Source organism: Nicotiana attenuata, unplaced genomic scaffold (genome assembly GCF_001879085.1).
Source record: "Nicotiana attenuata strain UT unplaced genomic scaffold, NIATTr2, whole genome shotgun sequence".
NCBI lineage: Eukaryota > Viridiplantae > Streptophyta > Magnoliopsida > Solanales > Solanaceae > Nicotiana > Nicotiana attenuata.
Genome location: NW_017672750.1, coordinates 87,404 through 111,279, shown reverse-complemented (window position 1 = coordinate 111,279; position 23,876 = coordinate 87,404). Strand labels below are relative to the sequence as shown.

The 23,876-nt window shown below is 33.4% G+C and overlaps 1 protein-coding gene and 1 long non-coding RNA gene across 2 annotated transcripts; one reads left to right on the top strand and one right to left on the bottom strand.

Annotated features, from left to right (window-relative positions):
* Window positions 1-1,555: 1,555 nt before the first annotated feature.
* LOC109214369 (protein PIN-LIKES 6-like) lies at window positions 1,556-6,861 on the bottom strand. The gene is made up of 11 exons (XM_019378276.1): window positions 6,672-6,861; window positions 5,710-6,156; window positions 5,261-5,340; window positions 5,053-5,177; window positions 4,679-4,800; window positions 4,093-4,302; window positions 3,630-3,704; window positions 2,941-3,041; window positions 2,531-2,583; window positions 2,172-2,366; window positions 1,556-2,063 (listed from the first exon to the last, which is right to left on the bottom strand). The coding sequence occupies exons 2-11, from the start codon at window positions 5,902-5,904 to the stop codon at window positions 1,942-1,944; spliced, it is 1,278 nt and encodes a 425-aa protein (XP_019233821.1). The 5' UTR covers window positions 5,905-6,156; window positions 6,672-6,861; the 3' UTR covers window positions 1,556-1,941.
* Window positions 6,862-9,581: 2,720 nt separating this feature from the next.
* On the top strand, window positions 9,582-11,962 carry LOC109214366. Its single transcript, XR_002066168.1, has 4 exons — window positions 9,582-9,839; window positions 11,130-11,195; window positions 11,326-11,417; window positions 11,693-11,962. It is a non-coding gene; the product is annotated as an uncharacterized LOC109214366 (long non-coding RNA).
* Window positions 11,963-23,876: the final 11,914 nt, after the last annotated feature.

The following is a 23,876-nucleotide window of genomic DNA, read 5'->3' as shown; positions in this document are numbered from 1 at the left end:
CATCCACTTATCCACAGACTGCGCTGCGAGTCTCCCAAACATTGGCGAGTCTCAACAACTGGATGTAGGCAGCTACTTCAAAGCTATCTGACTTATCCGGTGCTGTTGCAGCATAGTCTTCTGCCCCAGCAGCACCACAGGTACCTCCATCAGTAGGGAAACATTGAAAAAGATTCTGGAAAACTAGAAGACTATCATGGCTACAGTGGTGGCACACGGAAAAGCTATTGAGGATTTGGGAAAACAGGTTAAGAAGATGAGGAAATCTCAAGCATCAAAGAAGTTGGTCGATAGATTAAGAAAAGAAGTTGCCAAGATTGCATATGCCGGAGATCTACCACTGGATTTACTGATGGAGTCAGCACCAGCAGTACCTGAGACATCACAGGCAGCAGCTGACTAGTCTGAAGAGCCAGACCTTACTGCCCACACCGCTGAGGAGAGGCTGCAGATGTTCATTAACCCTGTTGTCCCTCAGCGGGGTGATGATGAGATATAGTTGGAGGAGGTCGAGGTTGCTGAGGATGCCATGCAGACTGAGACCACATAGGGAGTTCTCTTAACTCTCTACCCTTCCTTGTTCTTATTTTTGTTAAGCATTGGGAACAATGCTTATTTTTATTCAAGGGGTGGTCTATTTTGATTGAGTTGACATTGACATTGGCCTGTAATAACTCTTATACTCTTTTTTTTTTAATTTTTATTTTCTCTTTGGTATGTATATATTCCGCCTTTTCATTTGATGTATATATTCATTTTCTTTTGGTTTGTATATTCATTTGTCTTACTTTCCGTAGTTTATTTCATAGCTTCTTTAGTTTGTTTTTCTTAGTAGTATAACTTCTTATTTAGCCAACGGCTATTTTTGACAGCCCAACGGCTGTTTTTAAAATTTTCCAACGACCAGTTTTTGTTTTTTTAAAATTTTACCATTGGGATCGTTTGGCCCGCCAAGGTCCCGGTCCTAGCGGTCCCAAAGTGTTGAACCGGCCCACGAGACCGGACCAGGCCCACATATACCGATCCTATCGGTCCTGGCCCGTTTGAACCGCAGTCCCGGACCGGTCCACTTGCCACCCTTAATGTATAAGGTTCTTTCAGAGTTATACTAATCTCAAACTCCAAATTTGATCTTGTATTTTGGGTTTCAATTGCATTTTGACCGCTGTACAACTAGAATAACATTTTACCTTTCGAAGTTAGAGAGCTGAGGAGATAGTAGACGTCCATAAGAGATGTCATAGAGGATAAAATAAGAGACCGCTTAATATGGTTTGATCATGTCTTGTGTCGCCCTATAGAGGCACCAGTCCGCAAGTGTGAAACTATGATAAGTGAAGGTGTTAAAAGAGGATAAATCACATGAAAGAAAGTTGTATAAAAAAACCTACAAATCCTTGGAATCAATGCAGACTTAGCTAAATATAGGGCACAATGGAAGAAGTGAAGATTCATATCGACCCAACTTTATTATCGCCGACCCAACTTTATTTGGGACTGAGGGGTAGTTGTTTATACTAGTAACTAACTCATGTTATTGCATTCTGAATACAAATACCACAAATAATTCCTGATTACTTATTTTTTTCAAATGAACATCAAGTCTCATCTTTGTCTTTGCCAAATGTCAACTCCAACTTTGACATAGCCAGTTTCAAGGTAGCATAAGCTAAGGTTATACAGTAGAAGAAGCTAAAGAACAAATAAGGAGCAATTTAGTTAACTCCATTATGACTAATTATACTTATAGATGTAGTAGGTAATATTCCTACATAATATCAATACATCTCTCTCTTAATCTCAAACAATGAAGAGGCAATTGAATGAGCTAAAAACAGCTGCTTTTCGAAAGGCTGCCGCGATCCTGGTAACAGGAATTAAAACTTTCCATCTCAAGATCTCTTCTTTTTTCTCTTTGTAGCAATGCTGTTTGATCCTAACTTAAAACAGTATGTTGAGGTAGAGGATGATCCATCCAGCCATAGAGAAAATAGCAAAAATATGAACCCAAAATAATACCGCCGCTGCCTCCTTCCCACATCCTCTCAAGTTGGCAACAGCACCTGCACAGAGTAGAAGTTAACTAAACACAAATACACAGGAAAAGTCAAAGAACATTGCGCATGCATGTCACATGTTTCAGAACTACTGTTAAAGGAATTTTTTTTCACCAGAAAGTACGGATGTGGGCATCGTATGCTGAAGCAGGAGTACGAATCTGAACATTTTATCACCAGCGGGAAGGAATCCAAGCTTATCAGCTAACATGACAATGCCAAGTCCGGTTGGAGGAACCAGAACCAGCCGTCCAAAGACAATTGCAGCGGTTGTCCTTAGACCAAGTTTTGAACTTCCGGGTCCTGGTCCTGCAGAAGACATTCAAATATCAAGCAGTAATTAGGAGCGCCTAGGAACATCAGAATTCAAACATCCTCGAAAAAAAAGCTATTGAATGACAAGGAGCTTTTATCACGAACAAGAGGAAAAGAAAATTAAAAAAGGAAAAAGAAAAAAGTGAATAATCACTTGCCATCGACGAGATTGCCTCCTAAAGCCAGCAGTATGCAGGGAATCATGGCATCCCTGGTAACAAAGAAATATAACAGCCGTTCAGAGGTTTTATTGACATTTACATAAAACAGCATTTCCACGACTGGACCATAAGAATAATCTTATCGCGTATGTCATTTTATTCTAGTGGAAAAAATAAAAGCAGATTTCCCAAATCCAATTCTGTAAGAATATATACTGATGTAACTATCAAAAAGGAATATGTATATACTGATGTAAGAAATTCTCAGGCAGAGGTGAAATGTCTTGTCTATTTGCAGCAAACAGTAACTGGAAATGATAAATGCCGCATGGTATTTATGGGAATCTTTTTATAGAGGGCCATGCCTTAGTTGCTTAAAACTGATTCTGCAATGGAGTAAAACTTACCCAAGAATCAAACAGCTGTCAGTGAAGAAGTAAAGTGGAGCATCGGAAGTAAAGACCTGTCGCCTCAGGATTGGCACACATCCTATGATGATGGCTAGGACCTGTTGAAAGAACATGCAATTTAGCAATCCGTAATCAAAATTGTTCTAATTGACAATCTGTTAAAAGAATAGATCTAAGTGACAAATATATAAGTGAACTATGCAGTTCAGCTCCTCCTTGGCCCCCAAAAGGTCCCAGAACTAAACACTGTTGCTCTGAAGAACAGTTAAAATATTCACGGAGAGTATTTTATTTTTGATAAGTCAAAATTACTTTGAGTAAATCTAACAGCTAAAAGGAATTCTTAGTTACCATATTCTCGTAAATGACTAATACATCAGCAAGTTGGGAACTCAAAGGAATGTCTCAAAATAGCAACTCAGGAAAGCCGAAAGGAATGCATTTGATTGCCAAAGGAGCAAAAACCCATAGTTCAGACAATGCTCCCCAAGAAAAAGACTAAAGAAGTCTCAAATGCAACTTTGCACAGTAGAAAATCAAAGAGATAAGCATTGTGCAGGTGAAATATGATTCATTATGGAGTATAGTTTATCGATGTTCAAATTTATAATATGGAACACATAGATAAAGTCAGTGAAATTGAAAAGAGCTCTTTATGTGGATCCATCCCAAGATATTGAACTTACAGAAGCTATAATAGGAGGTTGAATTATTTGCTTGAGCTTCAGTTTCTCATATAGAAAATTAAAGAACTCTTTAACCTGCAAAGAAAGTGAGGAGTAGTCAAACATCAGTATAAGTAAGCAAATAATCAAGATAATTAGCCAAAGCCCATATTCAAAAGAATTCAAAATCATAGGTTCGCTATATAACTGAAATTATAAAATTCAAAAGCATAGGTTCGCTATATAACTGAAATTTATAAAATTCAAAATCAAATGTTCGCTAGCAAAGCATCACAAAACTAAGAGTTATAACAAGAGAAACTAGTTCTGACACCACCGCAATAGTAAGCTTGACCCTAATGCCAAAGTTCTACAATATTTTTCCCAACATATAAGGGATTACTATTTCTACTGATTGGCAACATTAAAACTATGGGCAAAGGGCAAAGGCAAAAATTAACTAAGCATAGTGCATCTATCTCACCTTTCCTTTCTTTGAACCACTTGAGTCAGCCGGTGCTATGTCTGTTGTAAGTAATGGAACTTGCTCTGGTGAACTAGCTACCAGATGGCTCTGCGTGCCATCTCTGTTAGGATTTTTGATAGGAAGATTTGCGTCTTGAACATCGAAAGTGCCTTCACGAGGAGGTTTGAGCATATTGAACACATAGGTGTAGAGAACAATTGCACCAACCTACACATATTTACCAAATAATACCATTACTCATCATGCATTTTAAAGTTCCATGTTTGATGCAAACTTCTATACTAGGTGCAGGGTTTCAATGCAAAAGCTGAGGTTTTATTTTTTTAGTCGGGGTGCGAGAGGGAGGGGTTTTTTAAAGAGAAACAAAATGGCAAAGAAATTTCCATTAGTTGGTCGCTAGGCAGTAAAATGGTCAACTTTCACGAGACATCCTTGCCTCGATCAGGGAGGAAATATGGCAAAATTAAGAATTTAGAGTCAAGGAAATGCAAAATCAAGCAGTAGTGGAAAAACTTAGAAAGTGCCAAGAAAGACGAATTTCCAATAAAGGCATAGAAACCATCAATTCTGAGTTCATACATACCCACTGGCCAAATGAGATGTATGCATTTCCATCTCGCGAACATATCTCATAGTCACCAAAAGGATTTGATTTATCCCGACATAGTGCAGCTATCAGAACAAGTGGAACATTTCCAATATTCCCTGCATAGAAATTAAAAAAGAATAATAAGCTATCAAATCAGGCCTTGAATTACACATGCCAAGACATTAGATAAGATAGATAGCTACAAGCTGAAATGGAATATTTTCACCAAGTAGCAGTCAATTCCATACCACCAAAATTAAAATAAATAAATAAATAAGATACAAAAAGTTGCGTTATTTAAAAAATTCAAGAGACTATGAAAATAAGTGATTCCTGACTATGAAACTAGCTTTAGATGGAGCACTTACCAATGCCTATTTGTACAACAGTAAACTTGAAATAAGGGTATGGTGGACGGACGATTGAAGCAACAATGCAACCTATAATAGAGCCAGATATGGTGGCGATAACAATATTAACAGGGATGAACCACCTGATAAAATGAAGAAAACGTGAGTCGAAAGTACTATAGAATTGGGCATTGCATTACAAAATGACCACAAATATAAACTTTACCATTGAAGCAGTTTTTCATATGTGATGGCTTGTCCAAGTTGAGAGAATATCAAGCAGGGCAGCAAAAGTGAAAACACCAGCTGCATCAAAACCATGTAATATTATCTATTAGAGATACAAAAAAGCTAAAACTCAATAACTTCATAACATCTATCAGAAAGAAATTTGAGGACTCAATTGAGCTACAATCAAACTTCTCTATAACACTCATCCTCTATAACAACACTTCACTATAACGGCCAAGTTCTCTTTGGAACTAATTTTTCATGTTATGTTATAATATATGTTTTCTATAAAAACACTTTAATATAGCAGCCAAAAAATTGACTGGAACAAACTAGACTACTATAGAGAGTTTTGACTGTATTTCCTCTTTCAAGATTGAACATTCAGTTGAGCTAATTCTAAAACAAGACCTAACATAATGCTAGCATAAAAAGAGTACTGACCCCATTTAAGAGCTTCCGTCCATTAGCCGGAAGAATATTAACATACTTGGAGGCCATAAGAAATCCCAAGAAGCACATGGTAAAAACTTTTGCAATTGGTAAAACAGCAATCTTAATCGACCCGAGTAAAGACTCTCCTCCTCGTTGCGGTTCTGTTAGAACCTCCATAAGCAATCTTGGCACCCTATCCATCATTTCTATTCTACCTTATTAACTGCTTCCCTCAAAGACAAAACAGTTTCCTGATCATCCAACAATTCACTCCAAAAAAAAGCCGAAAATATTCCCTTTTCAGCCTTGAAGGTCCTGCTATTCTCGTTCAAGAAACTATGCCAGATACAAAATAAACCCAAAAATTGAGCTTTATCTAACTCCCAGTCCCAAAAACCAAGAAAGTTCAAATCTTTGGCAAGTAGTGCTCAGCTGGTCCAACAGTTAAGCTCCTTTCTGCAAAATTTAAGTATTAAACAAATCCAATTATTATCAAATCCAAATGCTATACATAGTAGAAGGTAGTTGACAAAGCAACAAAATCCTACTCACAACAACTTCTGCAAGAATTCTAGAAGGTTACACATATGAGGGGTGTGGGGGGGGGGGGGGGGGTAGGTATCACAAGTTTAAAGGGGGGTTTTCAGATTCAGAAAAAAAGCATCCAAAAATAAAAACTTTAGACAAATTTGAGAAATCCCATAACATATTAAGATTTCAAGCACCAAAAACAACTTTCTAACAATAAAAGATTCCTTTTTATTAACAACAAGTACAAGAATATGGTAAGTATTTAATCACAGAATTAAGAAAACTTCCAAAAAAATTCAAAGCCATGACAAAATGCAATCACACTTGCACGTTAAGAATATGTGAATAATAAATTAACGTAATCAAATAAGAGCTTAACAATTCAAACAGAATAAAAGAAATATAAAAACAGAGAAGTAGAAAGAAAAAGAATTACTAACCAATAAAAGTTCTCTCCACTCCACAAAGCTAATTAACGTTTCTTTGTATTTGGGTTTGTGTTTTGGTTTTTTATAAGCTAATGAAACAGAAGCCAAAAGGTAGAAGAAGAAGAAGAAGAAGAAGAAGAAAGAAGAAGTATATATGCTCAGAATCCTAAAAGGTTTAAAAATTGGAGTTTGAGAAAAGAATTGCAATTTGTGTCAATTTATACGTAAAAGAAGTATGACCCCACCAACCAACATTGGCTTCTCCTCCGTTGGTTTCCCTTTCACTGTTTCACATGATCTTGGAAAGCTCCTCTTTCTTTGTTTAATTGACATATTTACCCCCTGCAAATATTTGAATGTACTATAATGCCCCTATTTATTTGGACGTTTCTTCCGTACTCTAGTACTTTCAAAAACGGACACCTGCTTCTATTTACAGGCTTTTTATCTTTCTATTCTAGCAGCCAAATAACTTGTTTTTGTCTTTCCTTTTACCCAGTACTCATTCGTTTTAATTTACGTGGACCTATTTGAAATTTATAATTTTAAATAAGTTAAAAGGGATTCAGAATATTTGTATTGCTATAAAAGTCTTATTAAGGATTAAAAGCTTAATTTAAATTATTTCCAAATTTAGTGCCCGTTTGGACATAAAATTTGATGGAGCATTTTTCCAAAAAAATTTCACTTTTTTTCGAAATCAGCATTTATTCATAAAATTTCCAATTTTCACTTGAAGATACATTTTCAATTTTTTCGAAAATTTGAAAAACTGCAAAAAGCTATTTTTCAAAATTTTCACTCAAATCACTCACAAAACTTCAAAAAACAACCCAAACTGAAATTTATGTCCAAACACAACTCTAAATTTCAAATACCATATTCACTTGAAAAAATATTTCACCATTTTTCCGAATTTTACAATTCTTATGTCCAAACGCCTATTTAGAAAGGGGTAATTCTTTTTGGAACAGACTAAAAAGGAAATAGGTTCACATAAATTGGAACGGAATGAGTACTTTTTCCCCCATAAAATACAACAACAACAACAGACCCAGTTTGGTCCCAACAAGTGGGGTCTGGGAAGGGTGGTCTGTACGCAGACCTTACCCCTACCTAATGCATGTAGAGAGGCTGTTTCCTATAGACTCTCGGCTCAGGAAGGGCAAGAAGAAGAAGAAAAGGAAAGCAAGGGAGGAAGAAAGATGAAAGATAAATGGAAAAAAAAAGGATACAGGATAAGTGGTACCAAATATTAGCAACAGGGAATACAATACCTGAGGCAAACAAAACCACATAACATAATAAAAGTCTAAGAATATGAAGGGACATGCATACTACTAAGACTATCGGTGAGCAACTATAAACTACCTACTAACCTTCTACCTTAATCCTCGACCTCCACACTCTCCTATTAAGGGTCATGTCCTCAGTGAGCTGAAGCAGCGTCATTTTTTCCATAAAATGAGAGATGATATTCAAGTTAGCCTTTTCTTCATTTTTTAAAAAAAATAATTATGGTGTTCAAGTTAATTTGCACGCACTTTGATTAATTTTATGGGATATTTGATGTTTTTCACCAATATAAATATCAAATAACTTTATCCAATAAAATTTAGACGGATAAAATGATATAACCTAAGTAGTATTTTTGTTTCCATTGAGAAAAAAGTACTAAGATGAAGACTGTGAAAAGATGAGAGTCGATTCCAATAATACCACAAAAAAGACATTTTTTTCTTTTCAAAAAGAATAAACCTATTTAGTTGGGCATGAAGTTAAAAAATGAATGAAAATTTTTTGAGCTTGTGGTCTAAATCATCCATAGATATTTATATGACTATGAATCATCTAATTAAGGATAAAATAAAAAGTTTAAAGTTATATTCTTTTCAAATTTAAAAATGGTCATCCCCTTTTAAACGGACTAACAAAATATATTCATTCATTCTTTCTTTCTTAAACAGATGGAGTCAGTGCCGCAGCCGCATAGAGTGAAGGGTATTTAGTTGAACGCCGTTCATCGAAAAATCTTCCTAAGTATATAAGAAATTATAATATGTACATATATATCAAAATTTACTTTTTATAAAATTGTACAAAACCTTAAACACTTTGTAAATAATTTACTAGTTGTTCTTTCTTTCAAGCGACTTATAATTTCGCTTTTACATCTTAAATATGGAAGAGTATTTCCAAAAGATAGCTATTATTACGCAAAGTCAATAATTGGGAAGTGTTAAATCGATGAATAGTTGATTTTATCCTGAATTGACAGAAGCTGATGGCTTCTTTTCAATTAGAGGTGTGAATTATACTCTGAATTAACTGAAATCTTCTCCATTTTATTTTCAATGTTTTGGTTAACATCTTCGTTTCATTATAGAAAAATGCAAATTTGTGAAAAAAATTAAGTGAGTGTTTGGATATAGGAATTGTAAAATTTCTGAAAAATTATTTTTTTTAAGTGCAAATGGTATTTGAAAATTAGAGTTGTGTTTGGACATGAATACAATTTAGAACTCTTTTTTAATTTTTGTTAGTAATTTGAAGTGAAAATTTTAAAAAATAATTTTTTGGAGATTTTCAAATTTTTGAAAAAATTAAAATTCTACTTCAAGTGAAATTTGAGAATTTTCATGGACAATACTAATTCCGAAAAAAGCGCAAGGTTTCTTTAGACGGGCCCCAGGGAAGTTCTAGAATATAAAGAGATCATGATTCATGTACATATGGATGCAGAAGTTGATTGTCATTTTTTACATTTTAAAAGTATATATTGTTTGACCAAAAAGAGTTAAGTTTTTTGTTAAACTAATTAATGAGAAAATAGAGGATAAATCCTAGCCAAGGATAACTAACTTTAGATTAAAGCATATTGAATAAGAGAATAAGATATAATCGAGCTCGTAAACTTTTTACGATTATAAAAGATATCAAATGTAAATGGCAGACTTACATTCTTGACATACTGTTCCGTATGTAAGAATAAAGAAGGAATGCCATTAATAGCTACGGGGTCATCTTTATTGATTCGATAACGACGATTACAAAGATTTGCAGCCAAGATCCAAACATTCTCTTGCTTTTCCTCAGAAACCTTTCTCTTGTTCTTCTGTCTCTTTCGGATGGAGGAGAGAAAAAGCCCCCTTTCTTGTTCTCTTCCCTCCTATATATACGGTAAGTATTCTCTTTTATCTAACGGTTCTTAGCCAGAATACCCTAATATGTTAATTGTACGTTGGGTCGTTCCCCTTAAGTGTCACGACATATGCTTCGCCGTACAAGCTTTCTGGTAGTTCGATCTCGGCAGCGGCCGAGATACTCGTTGTTATGATGCCTTATCGATACGACCACGGCTTAGTCGGCCCCTCGCCATTCCTTTTAGCGCTGATCCACGTGTGGTCAAATTTTGACCCATACATACACATCGATCGTTAGTTTAAAGGCTACCTAGTTTAAAATCAAAGGTGTTTAAGCAAAATTTACTCAGTTATAACTTATAAATCATTTTTATAATTAATGAAGGAAAACATTTTTCGGTTATTAATCTGATATATGAATGTTCTGTTGTGAGGTAACAGTAGTTGATGTGTCTTAAAATATCAAAATAATAATTATTCTACGTAGAAATTAAGAAGAATTAAGGAGAGAGAGAGAGAGAAAGAGACGCGTTGTAGTGGATTCAATTAGGGACCGTTGATGTGTCTTTTCTTTGTTTGACAATCCATTTCCTCCCCATGTTTTTATATAGGCAATTTATTGCTTAATTAATTGAAGAAAAGGAGGGTTAGTAATTAGTACGGAATATATTAATGATAATAATTATGTAATGAGCGAAACATGGAGGCAACGTGACAAGTTTCTGTTAGGCGCATATTTGTTTATACATTTTATGTACAGAAAAAAAACCAACATTTCAATCAGTAGTGGGTCAAAAGAAAAGAAACGATGCCATAAGAGAAACATTTCATATAGACATCGCCCGGGGTGGATTTAGAATTTTATGTTTGTGAGTTCCTATAATAATATCAAACTAATGTATATTAATAACTGAACCAACAAACTGGCTTCCGAACTAAATATTTTATACATTTAATGAATTTTTCGTACAAATACAAAATCAAGCCAAAAATTATTGAATTCACATCTATATCTATATCTATCTATATTTATATATACAATAAAGTTGGGAAAATAAAAGATGATGTGGCATATTTCTTTGGCCAAGGATCACGTTTTATCTTTTTTCTTAGAATTTATACCTTTTTCCTTATTTTTACATTTAAATTTTGTTAACAATTAAGCATGCCTTATTTATTTATTTCATCATTAATATATTATTCATCTCTTTTCCTAAAACGTTTTCTACTCTCTTTTTCAGTTACAATTTTTCCTCCACTTAAACAACATCATTAGTGTTATTTATTTATTTCCTTTAAATCACCTTTTTTTCTTTCTTTGCATTAGTTTTTTCCCCATAACTCAATAATTCCAATGCTAGAGGAGTCCAAATGGAAGTATTTTGCTCTTCAGGTATCCAATTCTAATCCTATATTATTTTGTGACTTCGTTTTCTTTACTTGATGAGATTATAGTTTGTGCAACGTTTTTATTCATGTTTGATTTCCTCAATTGAATTTGAATTTGAAAGTAATTGCTTCAGGCTTTCTTTGTTTTACTGCCCTCCCTATGAAAGAAAATGAAAATGGAGAACTAGGGACTATGGCTAGCCAGAAATTGGTAGAAGAATACCAGGTATGTGATCACTATGTATTTTTTAAAATATGTCATTTTTATGGATCTTGTTCAAATAGAGTCATAACTATGCACCAATAAATCGACTTCTTTATCATTTTACTACTCTGATTTTTGATTATCACTCCTCACAAATTTTTTTTCTCCATATAATCCTTGAAGTTTAAGAAGTAAGAGTTTCAACAACATTTTATTTTATCTTTCTTTCTTTTGATTTACTTTTGATTATACTGTAAGAAAATTACTACATGATTGAATATTGATATGATCTGCAGATTGCTTGGATGAAACTTTTGTCAATGTATAATCTTCAGAGGAGAACTGGAACAACATCAAGTAATTAACTTTAGAGTTTGTGGTAAATAATTCGGTAATTCCTTTTGAATTTCTCCATAGGAAGGGAGAAGCAAGAAAGATTATGTAATTGTGTAGTAACGTAAAAGAGTAATTACATGTGCTTCTTTGCTTTTTCTATCCAGTGCAATAGGTTTCTGAAGTTTTGTAAATGCCTATTTTAGTGAAAAGTAGTAATACTAAAGAATTCACATTTCTTTAAAATTCTTTAGCTGATTATTTATAGAAGTAAATATAAATATTATATATATAAAATTTGTTAGCAAAATGTTTTTAGTTGATTATCTATAAATGTAAATAGAATGGTTGTTATAGTTTCAACCTTTCATATTCCGTATTTTTGGACCGTTACAATCTTTCATCATAATCCATTTTATAAAGAACAAAGTATTTTTATAGTTGCAATAGCTCTATATTCTTACAGTTGCGATGGCTCTATCTGCAAATTTCTTCCCTTATCCTCTAGCCATTCATATTGCTTCTTCAATTCTCGCTTTCATTAGGAATTTATTGAGTTAAGCTTTTGTATTGGTTATGTTTCAACAGAACTTATACTTATTTTTATTTTGGTAATTACTATATTTTTTACTATTTTACAATTGATATTCTTGAAAAGAAAATTAACTAATCCAGCTTAATACCCGATATATGTGCTAACAGAAAGCACCAACAGTAATTGTTAAAATAAGGTTATGAGAATGATATTGGCAATAAATTAATTATATTACTGGGCATTAGTATATGAAGTACCCGAATAAAATGACTTCAAATTCGATGAGTTGCTCAAGTTCAACGAAAAATTTTGTGAGGTTGGACATAGTCTTTTGAAAAGCATAAGACATGCATATTACGTACACGTGTATTTTATGATTATAAAGATTTTGTGCTAGATATTATACATTAAAATCTAAAAACTGAGATTTAAATATTTAGGAGGAATAATCAACCTTGAGAAATTATTTATTTAAAAGCTTATCGGAAAATATACATACAATTAAAGCTGGTCAAAGAATACCACCTCGGCATCACCAATGGGAGGTTTTAGAGACATGCGACCATATAAACTTTGTATATTTAATTTTTTATAAACTTTTGTATATTTAATTTTTTATATATCATTCTTGCATTGGGGTTTAATATTTTTAGAAATTTAGATGATATGAAATACACATAATTAAAATATAACTTCAACAATATTTCTTATCACCCCGCGAAGCGCAGATAAATTCACTAGTGAATATGTAACCTTTGCAGTAAATTCGTCCGCCTCTGGACACAACTTGGAATAAGAGAGAATATGTGATAAGAAAAAAAGATGCCAAAGAAGAGATGGCATAAGAAAAATCCTAAATTCTCTATTTAGGAATAGGACTATACTTCCTCCGGTCCATTTATTCGTTATGTTTGTCACAAATAGTTATTCCAATATACTTATCGTTTTAGAAAATAGCGAAAAGATTAATGAATTTCTTCAATTTCACTCTTCGCAATAAAGGATAAATATTTATTGGAGAGATTGATGTGCTGAAATATCAAAGAGTAAATTAATCAAATAACATTTATTATTAATATTTTTTATGAAATATGTGTAAATAAAAATATGGCAAGTAACATCATTTCATCAAAGCCACTCCAGGTCTCTTCAACGATATTTTGGTTTTATGATTTGGGGTGATTAATATATTCGAGAAAAATCTACTTTTTACGTTTGTTTGTATAGAATTCATAGGATAATCTTTTTGTGATAATTTACTCTTAATATAGTATGACAAAATAATATTTATTACAGTTGTAAAAGGAATATTTGACATAAAAATTTATCCCCACTTTAATTGGGTTAATTTCACTGATGGTCATTCAACTATCTTTCAATTTCACTAAAGTCACTCAACTATTTTTTTATCACTTAAAAGTAACTAAACTTTATCATTGTCACTTAAAAGTTATTTTGGCTCAAAACCCTACCATAAATATGACATGACATAAACTTTAATGAGAAAAACCCAAAAATAAATGTCACGTAAGCTTAAATGGATCATACCCACTTTAGATCCATTTCTTCCTTAATGTGATTTGACTCATAACCCAAATTCTTTCAATAAAAAAAAATATTAAATTTCACATTAGTTTAAAATGATTATCCTATACTACAAAATTCTTGCCTTTTCTGTTACATAATGCTCATTCATAATTGTTCTATACTAAAAAAAAATCTTATCTTGTTTGTATGCGCCATCGAGTCGTTTTATAAATCTACTGAAGTTAAAATACTATTGTATCCAACTTACATAACATATTTATAATTTTCTAGTGAAATTAAAATGGTATTGTATTCATCTCACATAACATATTAATGTATCATAAGCATACAAGAATAATAATAAGGCTAATAAGAGTCTATTTTCACAATGAGCATGCAATTATAGACAACCTATCGCAATTGTTTAGACAAAAGAGAGATTGTATTTGTACGATAAAAAACCCACAAATAAATCACAAGACCTAATTTTATTAGGTGTGTGTGTTTTTTCCCCCTATTAAAACCCATTTAGGTTGTGGGTCAAATCACATAAAGGAAGAAATGGATCTAAAGTGGGTATGATCCATTTAAGCTTATGTGGCATTTATTTTTGAATTTTTCTCATTAAAGTTTATGCCATGTCATATATATGGTAGAGTTTTGAGCCAAAATGTCTTTTAAGTGACAATGATAAAGTTTAGTTACTTTTAAGTGCCAAAAAATAGTTGAGTGACTTTAGTGAAATTGAAAGATAGTTGAATGAGGGGCATTTGCATCTATACCTGCTTTTTGTGCCACATTTTAACTTGTGTCCGCTTTGCAAAAAAAATTGCAAGCGTACTCGCTTTTTCACATAACTTCAGCACACGGGGCTGTAGTAGCAAAGGCAATCACGCAAAACTTCAGCATTCTAGTAGCCGGGCCTGAAGTTCAGCTCTTGAGCTGAAGTTTTTGTATTGTAACTGGGAAACTTCAGCTCTTGAGCTGAAGCTTTTGTGTTGCAACTGAGAAACTTCAGCTCTTGAGCTGAAGTTTTTGTGTTGTAACTGAGAAACTTGCGTTAAGAAATTCATACTCTAATGTTGACAATGCTTCTGCCATTGTTGCATATGAGGCTAAGACTAGGCTGAAGAGATCAAATAGTACATCTGATTTAGTTATCCAATCAAATACTGAAGATTTGCTTATGAGCAAAGGTGGTGGATCCATTATATCAGAATTCTATAGTGCAGAATATAGGAGAAACTATGCAGTACCCAGCACTATGAGTGCTTCAGACATGGTGATTATTCATACCAGATAATTATATGAATAAACTATATAATCCAGATTTTATAGCTTTTCCATGCCCAATATGTAACAATTGTTAATCGAGTTGCTGAACATATGAGAAATTTGAAGCGTCTGATTGTTAGAAGGTTGTAATTTGAAACAGTGGACGTGGAGGTTATAGGAACAGTAGCTCCGATGAAGAAGAAAATAAAGGAGGAGAAGAAGGAGGAGAAAGGGGCTGAAGTTATTTAAAAAGTGGGTACAAGTTAAAAGTTTAAAAAAAAATGAGTATAGATTAAATAGGGACGACCAAATAGGACCCCATGCAATTTTTACGTTGAATGACCATCACTAAAATTAACCCCACTTTAATTTGTCATATATAGACCAAATACAAAAACAGATCCAATGCTAGAACTAGTTTTGTCACTACATAGTTCATACATTCAGACAAAAGAAACGTTAAACATGCCCAATTTCTTTTGCCGTCATTTCATGAACCAGCACTATTACAAAGAAAAATTATGATACCAGGTAAAATAAGACAAGGTAACGGCGCGACCAAACCTAATTGATCGTTACATAAAGTGACACATTTTACCGTTACGTAACGACATATTTAACAATACAATACAATAAAATTTAAGTAACAATCAAATCAAACATCATATTTAAAGTAAAAATACGATGCAATACAACATGTCACAATCATCAAAGCCGTAAGGACAACTGCACGTGAAAAGGAAGAGAATTGGAATCATTCATCAATAACCAAGTCATAATTACAATAAGACCACCATTAACACAGGGATTAGCTCATAAAATAAGAAAAGATTCCGCTCTTTTTGGGGACAATGACAGAAACACATGTAATTAACGCTTAATTAACATCAAAGAGAAATATAATTAGGGGGTTCTCCACATGTGTGTTATTGATCTGCAGATCTGTTGGAATGTGATTGTGATCTGATATATATATATATANTATATATATATATATATATATATATATATTGGTTAAAGGGAAATTTTTTCTTAATAATAATAATAATAATAATAATAATAATAATAATAATACTAACATTACAGGTGATCTGACATAACCTACTACTACTGCACTTCTCCAACTCAATTTTATATATCTTGACTTTCCTTTTAATCCGTTTAAAACTATTGTTGATTTTTTTATATTTTGTATTTTTTTCCCCTTTCAAAAGAGAAACATATTGCAAGAAAGAAAAAAGTAAGAAAATAAAAATAAAAGTAGTTCAAAATCGAGCGAGAGAACTAAACCCCAGCAATATCTGCAACAGGCGAAAAAATGCTAGAAGGCACAAACGTCTGTCATTCAAATCGAAACTCTTGACTAAATACCAAATAATTTTAAGGGTACTTTTTTGTATTTTATTGCAGGTTTAGTTTGACATTGCAACATTTTTAAAGTCACTTATATATTTTTAAATTTTCCTATCCGGTGAAACTATTGTTAGGACGGAAAAAGCAGGTGTTGCGCGGAAGCTAGTAAAGCAAATCTTGAACGACGATAAATCAGATAACAAACGAGAAATATATCAAAAGAGACACAAACATATAACGTGACTCGGTCAACTGACCTACGTCCACAGTGGGGATGAGCAATCCACTATATAAAAAAAGAGTACAAAATATCGAGAGAGCTACCTCACGAATAGGCAAACACAAGTGACACACTAACACTTGTCCGGTAAAGTTCTCCCCCCAAACAAGACTCTCAAGGCCCCTATGGCTACATTGTGGATGCTACTGAATGAGAAGGAAGGATCATCAATTTATAGAAGTCCAAACCTTTTCCTACAAGAAAATGAACTAGCTGTTGGGAACAAAGTCCCACATTGGTAGCTGAAAAGATTGCGAGTCTACATATAAGGTGTAGAGATCTCTTAATAGGGGAGAAATTCAAAAATAGCCAAATTTACCACTGGTCGTTGAAAAATAGACAAGTTTCAAAAGTCATCGAAATTTAGCCACTTTAAATCTGAGCAAAAACACTATTCAAAATCCGGAAAAGTACGCCGGCAAATTTTACGGGAGTTCCAGCAAGTATAATTGTCCAGTTTGGAGCACTGATGCTCCAGTCTCCCGCAAATTTTACAGGAGTTAGCAAAGTATACCGGTCCGGCATAATATGCTGGAGTTCGTACACCAATGCACCAGAACTCCCGTATATTATACTGGACCGGTCCCTGTTGCAGCAAAATAGCGGCTATTTTTTATTGATTTGATAAACGCTGGCTATTTTTCATTGACCAGTGTGAAAACTGGCTATACCATGATATTTTAACCTCTTAATAGTGTGAGGCCTTTTGGGGAAAACCGTGCGGGCTTGGCCCAAAGCGGACAATATCACATCATATTAAGAGTGTATTTGGGCTAGTTTAGCCCAACACTAGCCTAATATGGAAGAATAATATTTTTCTTCTAGGAAAAGAAAAATTCAATTATGGTAAATATGTTGTCCTTTCCTTCGTAAGATAGGAAAATCAATTATGGTAAGAAAATCTGGACAAACTGTTAGTAGACTGTATTTGTAAAATAATTCTGGAAATATAAATGAATATAAACAGAAATGACATAAAACCAATTCGAGCCCACTGAATTCACAGTGTTTCCTTAAGGAGTTTAATCCCCTCCTAGTACCCAAGGTTATGGATTATTTCCTCCCAGGATAGAACGAATTACACACTGGGGTAGTGATACTTCAAACCCCAGTGTTTCAGCGAACACAAAGTTCGGTAGCAAATCACACTTACTTTTTACTTTGTTTGATGCTAAAAGTATGCAGAAGAAGGAGAGAAAACTCAGAAAATCGTAGTAAAATTCTGAGCAGAATAGTGTTGTATTTATAGCCAAAGTTGGGCTGAAATCTGAAGAGGTGCAACTCTTCGGAATGGATGTTTATGGAAAACGCCCACAGCATAAATGCCATTACATAAATGGCCATTTATTCAATAATAAAGAGGGAAAATTGAAGAAGGTAGTTACTTTTCTGTTACCAAAACAGAAAACGGATTGGATTTAATATTAATATTCTGTTATTAAAACAAATATTTAATAACATTTCTGTTAATATTTTACTATTAACAAATAAATTTGGTCCAAAAAGTTAATCAATCAATTGACCAAATCCGTAGCCGTAGCCGTAGCCGTAGCCGTAGCCGAGCGACGACGGCGCGAGACTGGCCTTCTTCTCAACTCTTTAAGAGCTACAAGAAGAGCAATTGCTTATATACCTATAAAAAATCTCTTCCTCTTCCAATATGGGACAATGCCCATTTGCCAAGGGGGAACTTAAAATTTCACTCAAAAATTTCATTTCCCTCCATTTCCCATTCACCCTCTTTTAAGTATTTAATATATATTAATTAAATACATCCAAAACCCAACACAACACTTAACAACTATGATACACAAAATGAAACGGATAGATTAGTAGGACCTGAAATATATATATATATATATATATATATATATATATATATATATAATATATATATATATATATGTAGGACCATCTACATCTCCATGTGAAGCCAATACAGTGAGTCCATGAATTAATTTGTGAAGTGCAGTAACTGACAGTAAATAGGCTTAGCTAATCTGATAGTAACTGCAGTACCATATATGTTTGGCATCTATATCAGCTTTCTCCTTTAACTATCAATTTCATGATATATTGCTGTGATCGATCGATCTGTATATTTTGATTGAAACAAGTTGAAAGCTACTCTTTCTTTTTTTGGACAGACGATCTTGTCCAACAATCCTAGCGAGGAGGGTCCAATGGATTCAACTAAATTCAATATTATTCACGCGGAGCATAAATACATCTGTAACATTTTTTATTACTTAAACAAAATTATGGGGCTGTTTGCAGAGGCAGATTCAAGATTTAATATTTATGGGTTTCTGCAATAATTTCGAGAAAATTTTCAATTATAACTGGGTTCACATTGGATTATTTTACAGATATTTAATAAATTTTTCAAACACATTTATACTGTTTGGACAAAATTTACTGGGTTCGCGTGAACCCATAGGCCGAGAGGTGGATCTGCCCCTGGCCGTTTGACCATACAAAATTTTTCACTTTTTTTTTCAAAATCAGCGTTTGGCCATAAAATTTCTATTTTCTCTTGAAGATGAACTTTGAAAATTTTCAAAAATTTGAAAAACTCAAATATGCTGTTTTCCAAAATGTTCACTTCAAAACACTGAAAAAATTTCGAAAACAATCCAAAATTATATTCATTTCCAAATAAAAATCTAACTTTCAAATATCATTTTCACTTAATTTTTTTCCCCACTTTTTTCAAATTTTACAATTCTTATGTCCAAAGGCCCACTAAGTTTTGAATTCATAATTACAAAAGTACAACGAATTCAAGTAAAAATAGTACGGTATAGCCAATTTTCGGACTGGTCAATCAAAAATAGCCAGCGTTTACCAAGTCAATGAAAAATAGCCACTATTTTGCTGCAATAGAGACCGGTCCAAGATAATATACTGGAGTTCGGTGCACTTGTGTATGAACTCCAGCATATTATGCTGGACCGGTATACTTTGCTGGCTCCAGTATAATATACTGGAGACTGGAGCATCGGTGCTCCAAACTCCAGTATATTATACTGGACCAATATACTTGCTGGAACTCCAGTATATTATGCTGGAGTTCTAGTGTACTTATGCTGGAACTCCATCATATTATGCTGGAGTTCCAACATACTTATTCTGAACTCCAGTATAATATGCTGGAGTTCAAGTATACTTATGCTGGAACTCCAGCATAATATACTGGAGTATTTTCCGGGTTTTGAACAGTATTTTCGCTCATCTTTATATAAAAAGTGGCCAAATTTCGATTACTTTTGAAATTGGGCTATTTTTGAACGACCAGTTGTAAATCTGGCTAGTTTTAAAATTTACCCTAATTCAATGGTGATTATTAACATATATATACCCGTCAAATTTAAATATTGGATTTACGTCTGCAAGCGAGTTTTTTTAACTGAGGGTCTATCGAAAATAATCTCTCAACAAGGTGAGGTAAGGTCTGCGTATACACTACTCTTCACAGACTTCAACTATACGAGAACACATTGGATATGTTATTGTTGTATCTGCTAGCGAGTTTGGCAGATTAATTCTTAAATTCAGAAGATGAATTTGGTTATTTTTGATAGTTAGTGTAGTAGTTTAATCTAGCTTTACTCTAAACCCCCAACCAAAACAAATAATGCAAACTACTCTACGAGATCCACGAGAATAGAATTATATGACAAGTCATAGAAACAAACAAAAACAAGGCATGTGCAAATTAAAGGACAAATGGATCACAAAAGATACTGTGGATTTGATAAGTAAATAACATGTGGACACATTTATCAAATAAGTATAAGCAAGATTTTGGGGTATAGTTTTAACTTGTATTTGACTATTAAGTTTGCTGCTGTTATTGTTTATATGTAAAACCACATTTAGAGCAATGCAATAAGAAATTTTGCTTTTCTATATTCTACAAATTAATCTTATAGCAAGCAACATTAGAATATAAAAATTTCAGATTAAGTTACTCCTTGTGATAAAAATGAATAATCACATCTCACTTTTCGAATGTTAAAACAACTTTTTTCGTAATAAAAAATATTTATTTAATACTAATATGCATCATAATAAGATCCAGGGTCACGGCGGACCTATAGTTCACATGAGGTAGAGTCAGAGGCGGATTCAAAATAATGTTTATGAGTTTCTACAATGACCGTGAGTATATTTTTAATAATAAGTGGGTTCACGTTCAAATATTTATAGATATTTAGTGAGTTTTTCTAATACATTAATATTGTTTGAACAAAAGCTACCTGGTTCACGTGAATCCGCCCCTGGCTAGAGTCGTAACCTAGATTATTATTATATGCCAAAATAGTTCTAACAAAAGTAGTTCCTAATATTGCCTGTCATAGAAACACCCATGACAAAAATAGGAGGAAGCATTACATAAATAACATTCGCAAAAATCTTTTTTGCTCCTTTTTTTAAATACGTCTGCCACCTTATTTTGGTCCCTGAAATTATGTGTGACATTATATATTTGAATGTATTCTCATAACAAAAAGTCAAGAAAAAGTGTAGAATTCTCACACAATTCTAAATTACACAATTCAAAATTAATTAATAAATTATATGCTCAAGAGAAGAATCACTTTTTTGGTTGAAAATATTAGCTAATTCAATTATTAAAGTAATTTTCCATCTATTACATCTCATAATTTTTTTTTGTCGCTTGAGTTGACGTTATGCACATTTGCTAGTAATAATTTTGGCATGGCATACACATGCATTTACTAGAAATCATGTGACGCGATCTTAGAACATTTGAAAAAGAAAAAAAATCATAGAGTGCATTGCGGAACCAGGATTTCAATCTTATGAGCTCTGCATTTTGGGACCGCGACTTCAAGTGTTAATGGTTGGGTTCTAGATGTAACATTAATACATATTTTATAAATTAAAACATTATTTGAGCAAAAGCTACTAGATTCGGTCGAATCCGTAAGTCGGCTTGTGCCTCAGCCCCTGATAGAGTACACTACTTGACAAAAATGTTTATACGAATAATATAGGAAAATGATTTTCCTTGTAGTATTGCGTGCAGAGATACAAAAACCAAATACGTAAGTGTTATGCAGAGGTGAAAGGTACCCTTATGGATGTAGTTGCAGAGAAAATGGAAGTTTCAACGAAAGATCAAAGGAATTAAGTCCAAAATCCTTCGATATGGGGAGAGAAATTTCAAGGAAAGTTCAAAAGCCTTTGGTCATTTAATTTTTACATCCCAAGGCTAAAAAGCGTGTTATTAAGGTTAAAATGATAAGTTTAAAATTAAAGTGTATTTAAATATAAAAGAGTGTTATTTTTGTGAGATTAATTTAAAAGAAAAATGTGTTGTATAAATGGAACGAAAAGAATATATCATAGCTTTCCCTCATTCCTAAACTAGCTTTAGTGTACGTGCGTTGCACGTGTGTACCACGTCAAATATTTTAGTTATATTGTAGTTTATTATATGGGATCATGGGAATATAGTAGAAGAAATAGCTTGACAAAAGGTTGAAGCACAAAGTCTGATTCAATATGGAGACTGTCAAGTTCAACCAAGATTCACAATCAAAAACACCAAAATAAAGTTGTATTGGTTAAACATTAATGCGAAATTCAACTACTAATTGTTAGTAGACTGTATTTGTAAAATAATTCTGGAAATATAAATGAATATAAACAGAAATGAACATAAACAGAAATGACATAAAACCAATTCGAGCACACTGAATTCACTGTGTTTCCTTAAGGAATTTAATCCCCTCCTAGTACCCAAGGTTATGGATTATTTCCTCCCAGGATAGAACGAATTACACACTGGTGTGCTGAAATCTGAAGAGATACAACTCTTCAGAATCGCTGTTTATGCAAAACGACCACAGCATAAATGCCATTACATAAATGGCCATTTACTCAACAATAAAGAGGGAAAATAAAGAGGAAAAATTGAAGGGTAGTTAATTTTCTGTTACAAAAACAGAAAACTGAAGATAACTGAATTGGATTTAATATTAATATTCTGTTATTAAAATAAATATTTAATAACATTTCTGTTGATATTTTATTATTAACAAATAAATTTGGTCCAAAAAATTAATCAATCAATCGATCATTTGACCAAATCCGAAGCCGAATCTGAAGCCGAAGCCGAAGCCGAAGCCGAGCCGAGCGAGCGACGACGACGATGACGGCGCGAGGCTTGCCTTCTTCTCAACTCTTTAATAGCTAGAAGAAGAGCAATTGCTTATGTACATAAAAAATCTCTTCCTCTTCCAATATGGGACAATGTCCATTTGCCAAGGGGGAAACTTAAAATTTCATTCAAAATTTTTATTTTCCTCCATTTTCCATTCACCCTCTTTTATGTATTTAATATATTAAATACACAAAAAACCCAACAATCCCCCACATGAATGGGGATTGGCTATATCACGAAAGTATGCATGAAAAATTGTGTGATTCGCAAGCAAGGATTAATTGCATCTGGATAAGTAGGTTTCCCTTTGTACTTTCCGTAGTGAACTTATGTCAGATATACTCAATCAATCGGTAGATTTGATATCTTTGAACCGTCGAACTTTGGTGTATACCTAGACAACCACAAGTCACACAACCAACTCTTAACGATCTTTGGTTCTCATTGTTGTGTTCGTTTCAGCCATGAACACCGCCTGATTTCATAAGTGCGTAGAGAACTGGCCTAACAAAGTTCTCCTTGAAGCGGCTAACACTTCACACTTACATATGTGATTCCTAAACGTGTCATCCCGTAGATACACTATTTGATATACCCCGTATCAAATTTAGAAATTATTAAAAAGCCTTAATGCTTTATCCTTGGTACTGAACATTGTCTCATCACGAGAATGGACCAAAAGTTTAGTTGACAATGTTGAACAGTCATTAATGACTTTGTTTGATCTCCTTGAACCTAGATCTTGGGATCTCCAGTCTTCTAGGTAGAGTTACCGCCACTATGACTTGTTCTCGGCCACAGTCCCATTCCCCTTGATGACTTCTCAACTATCTCTCTAGTTAGGCCTTTTGTAAGTGGATCCGACACATTATCACTTGACTTTACATAGTCAATCGTGATAATTCCTCTAGAGAGTAATTATCTAACGGTTTTATGTCTTCATCGTATATGACGAGATTTACCGTTATACATAACGCTCCC